The sequence below is a fragment of the Nothobranchius furzeri genome, chromosome 2 (genome assembly GCF_043380555.1).
Source record: "Nothobranchius furzeri strain GRZ-AD chromosome 2, NfurGRZ-RIMD1, whole genome shotgun sequence".
Taxonomy (NCBI): domain Eukaryota; kingdom Metazoa; phylum Chordata; class Actinopteri; order Cyprinodontiformes; family Nothobranchiidae; genus Nothobranchius; species Nothobranchius furzeri.
This window is the reverse complement of record NC_091742.1, coordinates 17,266,847-17,278,951: the sequence shown is the minus strand read 5'-3', so window position 1 is coordinate 17,278,951 and position 12,105 is coordinate 17,266,847. Positions and strand designations below refer to the sequence as shown.

Sequence of the window (12,105 nt, the reverse complement as noted above, 5' to 3'; positions counted from 1 at the left end):
TAAGACAGGAGAGATATGATCTCTCTTTTTAATTCTCATCAGAACTCTAGCTGCAGCATTTTGGACAAGCTGAAGACTTTTAACTACATTCTGTGGACTTCCTGAGAGTAATGAATTACAGTAATCCAGTCTTGATGTAATAAATGCATGAACTAGTTTTTCAGCATCACTCCTGGAAAGGATGCTTCTAATCTTAGCAATATTCCGATGGTGGAAAAAGGAAATCCTACAAACCTGTTTAACGTGGGATTTGAATGACATGTCCTGGTCAAAGATAACGCCAAGGTTCCTAACTTTGTTCTCAGAGACTAATTTAATGCCATTCAGGTCAGGTGATTGACTAAGCAATTTCCTTTTCTGAATTTCAAGTCCAAAGATGAGAACATCAGTCTTGTCTTGATTTAAAAGCAGAAAGTTCAGTCATCAAATTTTTATGTCTTCAAGACAAGCCTGTAATGTAACTAACCGATTAGGTTCATCAGGGTTAATGGATAGTAGTGATGGGAATTCCGGCTTTTTTTAGAGATCCAGTTCTTTTGGCTCAGCTCACCAAAAAGAGCCAGCTCTTTCGACTCCCAAGTGGCTCCTCAGATTTTCTGTTGCGTAGAGTACATTTATAACCAAAACAATGCTAAACTATATGTAAAATATTTATCATTTCTATGGATTTAATAACTGAACACTTTAAGAAATCTCCACTTTCCGACTGCTGGCGCTGATTTTCTCAGTGTCTTCGTCGCACTCTCCTCTCTCTTGCACGCCTTTTTCCTTCTCCTCATTCCCTCTCGCCTCCCTCCACCCACATGTACTCTGCTGTGTGTCTGAGTCTGATCCTCCCTCTTCCCTGCCCCTACTGCTGTGTGTGGACAGTCTGGACACGCAGTTACACATGTTGACCAATCGCCTGTAGCTAACACCAAAGCAAGAGGGGGGAGACGGCTCCTAATGACGAGCCGGCTCCCGTCGTTCACTTCAAAGAGCCGGTTCGTTCGCGACAGACACATCACTAATGGATAGATATAACTGAGTATCGTCAGCATAACAGTGGAAGTTTATCCCATGCTGTCTAGTGATTTTACCAATTAGAAGCATATATATATGGTAAAAAGAATTGGTCCAAGCACTGAACCCTGTGGTACTCCACAAGTAACCCTGGAGTATGAGAATTTATAATGTACATTAACAAAATTAAATCCGTCAGACAGGTAGGATTTAAACCTGGGTGATGTTGGCACAGGAGTTCGGTGCTCGCCCCATAATTGGATGGGTGCAGGTTCGAGCCCCACTTAGTCCCTCGCTGTTGTTGTGTCCTTGGGCAGGACACTTAACCCCCATTGACTACTGGTGGTGGTCTAGGACTCCAGAAGGCGATATATCAAATACAGGTCATTTAAACCAGCCTAGCACTGTTCCTTTGATCCCTTCAACATGTTCAAGCCTTTCTTAAAGAATATTGTGATCATTTATTACCTTAAATGACCGTGACCTTCTACTGGACTGCATCAATTCGTTTCTGCATCTTTAACAAATCCCACAAGAAACTACCCGCCTACTCTACAGCCATGTCCATCTGGGTCAGAACCTGTTCCAGGTGCGGATGTGATTCTGAAGGTAGCTTGCTCCAACCAGAACCCCAATGTAAGCCTGCTACATCTCACAGTAGACCCGGGTTAGCGTTGGCTCTGAATAGCTGATTGCAGTGGCACAAACAAACAGCTGCTTTGGTCATGAGAGGTATATTTTGTTTATTGATCCTCATTGGAGAAATAAGTTAACACTCCATGAACATGAAACAAAACCACAACATGATAGAGGACTTTCAGGTTGATCTGGGCCTGGAGCAGCTGGTCCACAGGAGAACATAGAAGTAAACAGCTGGAGATGAGTTAGACCTTCTTCTGAGGAAAAGACGCCTTCACCAACTCGTACAGAACATAACCAACTCCTGCAGGGAACAGTCGGCAGGGTTAGGGTTCTTCGTGGCTCATTAACCAGGTTATGAGGTCAAAGCATGAAGATGTTCTCACCTAGGACAGAGAGACTCATGGTCATCCTGTACAGCAAAGCATCAGCGGTGCCTCCTTTCAGGTGAACCGGAATCCCGTTGTCTTCCTGAAACATGAACAGAAAACTGGACATGACTACAGAGTCGGATTGTTTTTCAAGTTGTTGACAACAATAACCATGAAGCCAAGTTAGGTTAGAAGGTTGCTGGAGAGTATTTATACAGAATTCATCAGTTTCGTTACTGGCATTTGATCGCACTGTGACATCATCAATGTGTGACCTGCTGCAACAGGCTTCCTGTGTTTATTGGTCATAATTGTGACACATGCACTAACATTTAGATGACATGTTTCCCTCCAACAAAACGACGTGACGCTGATGCTAAGACCACATTTACCACTCAGGACACAGTGATGACTGTCCTGGCTGGTGTTGCTGAAGAACAACAATAACAAAAGGTACATTTAAATTCACATAGGCAGTAAGCTAGTGCTGCAACCTTTGACCACTGAAAAAAGCCACAACTAAACAATGAAAAACTTGGATTCCAGAACTATGCAGCATACTGTAAGGGACACAGAGGTGTTATTGTGTACCAGGATAATGCCAGTACCAGTTAAACTGATGAGGGGATGAATGACCTACGGAAGAGCTCTTTGTCGCTCCTCCTCCATGGATCTAGCTGGGAGCATTTAACCACTGGTTGGTCAGCTGCTGCTGTCATTCATTGCAGGAATGCTCCCGGTGACAGAAAACTCTTCCCTATGTTTCCTCTCTTCTGTCAGAGCTGGTGGTGACGTGCGGCGTGACTTGTGGCAGTGATGTACCTTTTGTGCAAAATGCGGCTGTTCATGAAACGCTGCCAGACTGTAGATGACTGGTGTTTGAGGACAAACAGATATTTTTTCAGAAATTTTAAAATAACTAAAGTTTTAACTGGAAAAAAAAAATATCCATCGGAAAATATCCACCCAAAATACTACAGGGCCTGAAGCACCCCCAAAATGGCCCTAATGACGTCAGCATGGAAGGACACATCTGGTGGTGATGGAGAAGATGTTAGTCTGTGTGAGAAGGGTCAGATCATCGGCATCAAGCAGCGAAAACATCTGAGGAGATTAGGGTTGGGCAACGTTTGATTTTGAACGATTCCGATTCCTCGTTTCGATTCCGGTTCCTATCGATTCCGATTCTTTGAAGACATGACATGTTTTACACGAGCCAGCTAACCACAGGTCCTACTTGATGAAATAATCTTAACTTCAACATGAATTTTAATTCTATGAACAACACCATCACCTTCATTTAGACAAAAACATGTTTTGGAGAAAAAAAGAAAAAGACGTGCAGCACAACCAGTGTGTTTGTTTCTGACCACAACCAAAGTGTGGAAGAAGCCTCTGGGATGAGAGGCTAAATGTCTCCAACATATCCAGAAACGTCTAGCTGTTTTCAGCTAAAACTCTCAGGATGATCATGTCCAGGATGACTGAGAACTACACCTCCATGCTGCAGCAGCATTCAGTCAGAACAGAAACTTAAACGTAGCTGCTGTCAGCAACAATCTAACAGATTTTAAACATTAAAACTCTCAACAGGAATAGTTCAGAAAGGAAATTCAAATGTTATTTATTATTATTATAATTATTTATTGTGGCAGAAGCTGGTGTGGTCCACCACAGAGAAGCTTCTCTAGCATGATGACTTTAATTATTCTACAGGTTGTTGTTAAGCCTGCTGACGCTCTGTGTGTGTTTTTATTTCTGCAGTGAGACAAACTCACCTCACACCGTCCAGAGTTTGTTCTTTAAAGCTTCTATTAAATCCAACGTGTTGACGTATTTTAACAAGTTTCCTCTATGCTTCAGGAGTTAAAGTTTACATTACGGAGTAAAAGTTCGGCAGACACGTTTGTTTATATCCGGGGGGGACGGGACTCGGTGCTGCACACAGACAGCTGGTGTGATCAGCTCTGAAAAGCGTTGATCACAATTTGCAGATCCCGTTTATTTTTCACGGAGATCGGCCGCGGACTCCTCTTCCGTCAGCATTCTAGGAATTGAAACTAGGAATCAAAATAAAAAACGTTGAGCGATTCCGGGAAAAATGAACAGTTGGAACCAGTTCCAATTGATGCTCGATGCCCAACCCTAAAGACTGGGTTCAGAACTGTCCAACGCTTTATTAAAACTGGTCTGATGAGTCCAGATGGACCCTGGTCCAGAGTGGTGGTGCATCAGGGTAAGAAGAGAGGCAGATGAAGTGATGGGCCCTCCAGTAGGGATGGGTACTTAATTAGGTACTTTTTAAAGGCACTGACTAGAATGTGATAGATGATAAATGACCCGCACTTGTATTGCTCCTCTCAGAGTAAGGACTCCAAAGCACTTTACACTACAGTGTATCATTCATCCATTCACACTCACATTCACACACTGATGGTGATGAGCTACGATGAAGCCACAACTGCCCTGGTGCGCACTGACAAGAGGCAGAAGAAAGCGAACACGCTCTAAAGTTTGGCTTCACTTCACTAATGCGATGGTCTGTTGGGTGATGATGAAACCAGCAACAACGATCTGAGTATGAGGCATCTTAATCTGCTCCAGCTGCTAAAGAAACTGTTTAAGATAACGTTAGCTTGATGGCTTACTGTTTGTTTACATAGCTAATGCTGCATTCACTTTCTCCTCGGAAGTTCCTCTTCCGACAAGGAAAAATCTAGTTTGAAAAAGAACGGCAACAGGAATTAAGATGCACAGTAAATGTAGTTCACAACAGAGATGTTTGCTTCAGTGTAATTAACAGTTTATAAAACTACACGGACCACATCACACCGTTTTTAAAACTACAAGGACCCACCATAACACAGTTTATAAAACTACAAGGACTCACCATCACACAGTTTATAAACTACAAGGACCCACCATAACACAGTTTATAAAACTACAAGGACCCACCATCACAGTTTATAAACGACAAGGACTCACCATCACACAGTTTATAAAACGACAAGGACTCACCATCACACAGGTTTAAACTACAAGGACCCACCATCACACAGTTTATAAACTACAAGGACCCACCATCATAGTTTATAAAACGACAAGGACTCACCATCACACAGTTTATAAACTACAAGGACCCACCATAACACAGTTTATAAAACTACAAGGACCCACCATCACACAGTTTATAAACTACAAGGACCCACCATCATAGTTTATAAAACTACAAGGACTCACCATCACACAGTTTATAAACTACAAGGACCCACCATAACACAGTTTATAAAACTACAAGGACCCACCATCACACAGTTTATAAAACTACAAGGACTCACCATCACACAGTTTATAAACTACAAGGACCCACCATCACACAGTTTATAAACTACAAGGACCCACCATCACACAGGTTTAAACTACAAGGACCCACCATCGCAGTTTATAAAACTACAAGGACCACCATCACACAGTTTATAAAACTACAAGGACCACCATCACAGTTTTTAAGACTACAAGGACCACCATCACACAGTTTATAAAACTACAAGGACCACCATCACAGTTTTTAAGACTACAAGGACCACCATCACACAGTTTATAAAACTACAAGGACCCACCATCATAGTTTATAAAACTACAAGGACTCACCATCACACAGTTTATAAACTACAAGGACCCACCATCACACAGGTTTAAACTACAAGGACCCACCATCACAGTTTATAAAACTACAAGGACCACCATCACAGTTTTTAAAACTACAAGGACCACCATCACACAGTTTATAAAACTACAAGGACCCACCATCATAGTTTATAATACTACAAGGACTCACCATCACACAGTTTATAAACTACAAGGACACGGAGCTGGTTTGTTTTTGTTGTTATTTAGAAACTGTTGTTGTTAAAGGTTTTCATGTTGAAGAATTTTGTACAACACTACGATGATAAAATACGAATGTATGTTATTTATCATCAAATTTATCAAATATGGTTATATATTGGGAAAATAATACATATTTAATTAAAAAAAACAATTTAAATAATTATTAAACACTCAAAAGTATCGAAAATTGGAACCTTTAAGTACTGGTATAGATTCATAGGTACCAGGAATTGGTAATGTTTATTCAAATGTCAAAGTTACCCATCCCTACCCATCATGCCTAGTGCCTACTGTACAAGCCTGTGGGGGCAGTGCTATGATCTGGGCTTGCTGCAGGTGGTCAGGTCTAGGTTCAGCAACAGGATGTGCTCCAAGAATGAGGTCAGCTGACTACCTGAATATCCTGAATGCCCGGGTTATTCCATCTTCAGCCATATTCCAGGATGACAATGCCAGGACTCATCAGGCTCAGACAGGAAAAGAGTGATTCAGGGAGCATCAGACATCATTCTCACACATGGATTGGCCACCACAGAGTCCAGACCTTAACCCCAGTGAGAATCTTTGGGATGTGCTGGAGAAGGCTTTGTGCAGCGGTCAGACTCTACCATCATCAGTGCCAGATCTTGGTGAGACATTGATGCAACACTGGATGGAGATAGATCTGGTGACGTAGCAGAAGCTTATGGAAACAGAATGTGTCGTAGTCAAACCGAATGTTGTCAGATTGTGCTGCTGAGTCCAATCTCTGTCCCAGGATGCTGGTGAAATGACAGTACCGCTGATTCTGATTCTAAAGGCAATCCAGTGACAAACCAGTGTGGCCTTGATTTTGGGCCGCACAGAGTGAGTATAGCTACGTTAGAAGTTGTTAAGAGGCAACATACAAAAGCTCTTCTGTTGCAGCTCTGAGATCAGACTATGGGTGAGGAGCCGTGGTGCTTTTACCTGAAACAGCTTCTGTTTCTCTGGAACTTTATTTTCTATCTGCCGGCGGATGGAGCTGCTGACGCTGCGCCGCGCCACCTGCTGGAAGGCCTGGAAACAGCAGCAAAGTAGTCAGGTCCTCACTTACCCACAGGCCCACTTACAGGGTGGAAGAGAACTACTGAGGTCCAAATGGACCGAGTTAAACACCAACTAAACCAGACCGCGCTGAAGTCAGCTTCAAGTTGGACGTTGGATATTCGACAAACGTTGGTTCACTAGGTCAGTGATAAGTCTTCATGCCGATGCCGTGCTCACCAGCACAGACGGCGGTAAGCTTAGTTCTGAGGACTCACCAATGGGAACGGTGGTTTGCTTAGGAGCAATCAACAAATTTGTAGTCCTTTGTAAACGAGTACAAAAAAAATCTAAAGCTTCCAGAATAATTGCCTGAATGACTCAAAATGACTTCTGACTTGTGCTACTAAACTACACTTACAAGACACAGCAGTTTAAACACCTTTCACACAATCGGATCTTTATTAGAATTTTTATCCAAAAGACAAGATTTTTTTCAATAGCTCCAAGGTAAATAAGTCTGAATACCTAAAACCATTTCTCAATGGTGTTACTTAACCAGACAAAAAAGACACAGCAGTTTGTTTTCACATTTTTCAAGATCTGATTATTAGGATAAAATCCTAACAAAAAAGATCTAATTGTATGAAAGGTGTTAAACACTGCTGTGTCTCATTGGTCTAGCTTAGTAGCACCATTAAGAAATGGTTTTGGGTATTAAAATAAATGAACCTAGGAGGTACTGAAACAAAATGTCCCTTCATTTTGGATATAAATTTTAATAAAAAAGATCAGATTTTGTGAAAAGTTATAAAAACTGCTGTGTCTTGTAAATGTAGTTTAGTCACACAACTCTGATGCAATTTGGAGCCATTTAAGAAATTGTTCTGGAAGCTTTGACTTTTTTTTTTTTGTACTCGTTTACAAAGGACTACAAATTTGTTGATGGTGCCTAGGCGGACCACTGCTCCCAGTAGCGAGTCTTTGGAACCCAGCTAACCGCCGTCTGTGGCGCAGCACACGGCATGAAGACTTATCGATGACCGTGGGAACCAAAGTCTGTGGAATATCCAACGTTTAACTTCAAACTAGCTTCACCGCCGTCTAAAACCATCTCCTGGAGGCTGAGGGTTAGCACGAGCCGGACGGAAGTAGCCTGCCCTCGGCTAGCGGCGATTAGCTGAAGCTGCTGCTTAGATTCCTCTGATTCATTAGAAACTAACTCAACTTCACGATAGAGTCGAACACAAACCAAAATCAACTCACAATCATGTGTCTGAACATGTCGGTGAGCCGTCTGTGGTCGCGTCTTCAGCACAAGGACACCGGAAGACTCTTCTTCTACTTTCCGTTACCACGACTCAACGCTCCTCCCGCACCTGGTCGCCCCCTGCGGGATCTCCGCTAAACTGCATGCTGAAGAGCGGCGGCCAGAGTGCGTGTGTGTGACCCTTACTGCTGAGCAGTCAAATGGTGCATCACAGCTAGCGTAAACGGCAGCCTGCTAATTAAAAACAACATTTTTACAGTTTTTCATATTGTTTGCTTACCAAGATGTTCATGGGAGTAAATCAATCTTACCATCGACACAAACATGCCGCAGTCATTGCCAATGTCTTGTCTTGGAAGATCCTTACATTCAAGTGGATGCAGATGAAATTGTTATTGAGTGAGCTTGTAGTGCCATCATTTAAATGGTGCATTGACTTAATTTCCTTTCCATCTTTGCCAGTTTTCCATTTCTAGGATGTATAGTCTTTGCAACATCACTGTTCATGGGAAATAGATCTATGGTGTTACATAGAGCAAAATGGTTACTTGATAATAATTCCCTATGTTTGTTATATAACTCACTGATCCCATACCTGAACTACTGCACTGAAATCTGGGGAACAACATATAAAACTTACACAAATTCCATTTACATCTTACAGAAAAAAAGCAATAAGAATAATCACAAGGAGCAACTACAGAAATCCGTCCAATCCATTATTTATAAAATTAAAAACACTAAAATTCTCTGGTGGGCTACAATATTTTAAAATGGATGTGTAATGCAAACAAAGGGTACACACCTGCAGGTTTCATCAAAAGATTTACAAAAAGACATAGCAAATATGATTTAAAAGGACATTAATTATTTAATATACTTAGGCATCGGATACTCATAAAGGAACATTGTGTGTCCATATATGGAGTTAAATTGTGGAATAAATTAAATACATATAGTTCTTGAGAATGCTAAAACATTATTGACTTTCAAAAAAAGAGATAAAAAATGAAATGATTAACTTATATAGATCTGTTACATAAACGCGTGAGGGGACGGGGGTTGGGGAGGATGAAAGAAAAAAAAAGAAAAAAAAGGGAACAAGGGAACAAGTCTATGTATGCATATGTGTATATATGTATGTATATAGGTATATAACTTTATGCTTCTTTCTGTCTAACTTGTTTTCTCTCTTTTTTTCAATTCATGGGTTGAGGTTGTGTCGACCAACCAGTCCAGGAACTCTATATTATTCAATTTTTTTAAGAATCATATGATTGTTTCATTTGTATTAATGTTATTTTAGTTAAAGGGGGCAGATAACATACGTTTTTCTTCTTTTTCATTTTGGCTTTTAGCAATTTAGTTTTGTATTTTTATTTTAATGTCAATAAATGAAAATAAAGTTGGGGAAAAAATAAGTAACATACATTTTACTTACATATGCAACAGCTTGGAAAAAGATAAACGTTGTCATTTGAACATGATTAAAATAACCAGCAGGAAAATTGTTTACCAACTCAGATCTGTCGTAGTCCACCGGCTTCATCGCCTTTAGAAAACACACACTTCATTTTCAGCACATAAACTGACATCTGGAAGCTGTTGAGTGTATCGGTGAATTAGTGGAACCATTATAGAATGAACACACTAACCCTAACACAACTGGAGACGACCATAGCGGGATGAACATAGCATCCCAGATGACAGTCATGTATGTATTATCTAATGAAAGTAGTTTGTTGTAGGATGATTAGTTGATGCTCTGAAAGTTTTAGACAAAGCAGCAATGAATATTGATTTATTTCAATGTGGGAAACCAACATGAGACCTGGAGAGGTGTGGTTGGGAGGAACGGCCCTGATCTGAGTCAGAGCGGTGTTTTGTTACTGGACTTCTGTCCTCGTCATGGACTGTCCATGACCAACACCATGTTCAGACATGAAGGTGTCCCTATGTGCTCTTGGCACCAGGATGCCTTAGGCTGCAGCTCGACGATCGACTTTGTTGTTGTCTCATCTAATCTGCGGATGCATGTCTTGGACACTCGGGTGGAGAGAGGGGCGGAGCCATCAACTGACCACTACCTGGTGGTCAGTTGACTTTGATGGTGGTGCAGGAAGTCGGTCAGACTAGGCAGGCCCAAAAGTATTGTTGGGGTCTGCTGGGAACATCTGGTGGAGTTTCCTGTCAGAAGGAGCTTCAATTCCCACCTCCGACAGAACTTCGAACACGTCCCAAGGGAGGCGGGGAACACTGGGACCGAATTGGGCCTGTTGCGTGCTTCTGTTGTTGAGGCGGCTGACCGGAGCTGCGGCCACAGGATTGTCGATGCCTGTCGTGGCGGCAACCCCCGAACCTGCTGGTGGACACCGACGGTTAGGGATGCTGAAGAAAAGTCCTATCAGGTCTTTTTGGCCTGTGGGACTCCACAGGCAGCTGATGGATACCAGCAGTCCAAGCAGAATGTGGCTCGGGTGGTCTTGGAGGCAAAAACCCGGGTGTGGGAGGAGTTCGGTGAGACCATGGAGCAAGACTTCCGTATGGCTTCTAAGAGGTTCTGGTCAACAATCTGGCGTCTCAGGAGGGGAAAGCAGTGCATTACCAACACTGTTTACAGTGGGGATGGTGTGCTGCTGACCTCTACTCAGGACGTTGTGGATTGGTGGGCAGAATACTTCAAAAACCTTCACAATCCCACCGGCATGTCTTCCAGTGAGGAAGCAGGGTATGGGGACTTTGAGTTGGACTCTCCAGTCTCTGGTGCTGAGGTCACTGAGGTGGCCAAAAAGCTCCTCAGTGGGGGTGGATGAGATCAGTCCAGAGTTCCATAAAGCTCTGGATGTTGTGGGGTTGTGTAGGTTGATGCAGCTTTGTAGTATCACGTGGACATCAGGGGCAGTTCCATTGGACTGGCAGACTGGGGTGGTGGTTCCCTATTTAGAAAGCAGGACCACAGGGTGTGTTGTACAGGGGGATCACACTTCTGAGCCTTCCTGGTAAGGTCTATTCAGGGGTTGTTGAGAAGAGGGTCCGTCAGATTGTCGAACCTCGGATTCAGGAGGAGTAATGCGGTTTTTTAGTTGCTGAGTGTGAAGCAGCTGGGATTAGAATCAGCTCTTCTAAATCTGAGACCATGGTCCTGTGTCGGAAAAGGGTAGAATGCCTTTTCCCGGTCAGGGATGAGGTCCTACCCCAAGTGGAGGAGTTTAAGTATCTCGGGGTCTTGTTCACAAGCGGCTGAAATGAGTTTTCTCCATAGAGTGGCTGGGCTCTCCCTTAGAGATAGGGTGAGAAGCTCAGTCATCCGGGAGAGGCTCAGAGTAGATTCGCTGCTCCTCCACATTGAGAGAAGCCAGTTGAGGTGGCTCGGGCATCTGGTCAGGATGCCTCCTGGATGGCTCCCTGGTGAGGCTTTCTGGGCACGTCCAACTGTGAGGAGGCCTAAAGGAAGACCCAGGACACGCTGGAGGGACTATGTCTCTCACCTGACCAGGAAACGCCTTGGGAATCCTCCGGAGGAGCTGGCCCAAGTAAGTGGCTGGGGAGAGGGAAGTCTGGGCCTCTCGACTTAGGCTACTGCCCCCGCGACCCGACTCCGGATGAGCGGATGAAAATGGATGGAAATTGTTTGGTTCTTTGTTTGAAAGTTGTTAATAAAGGTTTTTTAAAGGTAGCACAGTGACCAGCACAAACAGGAATAGTAGATGCCCCATTGGGCATTGTTGCGTAACAGCATCACCATATTGGATGGGTCTCCTCAAGGTCTAAAGTCAGTGAAGTGAGCAACAATGCCTATTTTTGTGCAGCCTATGGTTACAACAATCAGTGTTCTATTGAGAACAGATCACGTGAGACTACTAGTGACCTTTCTGGGCTGCCTGATGGGATTTTATATATTCTTATTTGTTTTGTTCATTTATTTAT

The 12,105-nt window shown here is 42.9% G+C and overlaps 1 protein-coding gene across 1 annotated transcript; it reads right to left on the bottom strand.

The window, feature by feature from the left end:
• Positions 1–1,728: 1,728 nt before the first annotated feature.
• Positions 1,729–8,312, bottom strand: cox7a2b (cytochrome c oxidase subunit 7A2b). Its single transcript, XM_015948267.3, has 4 exons — positions 8,175–8,312; positions 6,852–6,941; positions 2,028–2,112; positions 1,729–1,945 (listed from the first exon to the last, which is right to left on the bottom strand). The coding sequence occupies exons 1-4, from the start codon at positions 8,190–8,192 to the stop codon at positions 1,887–1,889; spliced, it is 252 nt and encodes an 83-aa protein (XP_015803753.1). The 5' UTR covers positions 8,193–8,312; the 3' UTR covers positions 1,729–1,886.
• Positions 8,313–12,105: the final 3,793 nt, after the last annotated feature.

Coding starts and splice junctions, on each gene's coding strand:
- cox7a2b (XM_015948267.3), bottom strand. Junction 2,113..6,851: donor AGAAACAGAAGCTGTTTCAG/GTAAAAGCACCA, acceptor TTCATGTTTCAG/GAAGACAACGGGATTCCGGT. Junction 1,946..2,027: donor CATGAGTCTCTCTGTCCTAG/GTGAGAACATCT, acceptor TGTTCCCTGCAG/GAGTTGGTTATGTTCTGTAC.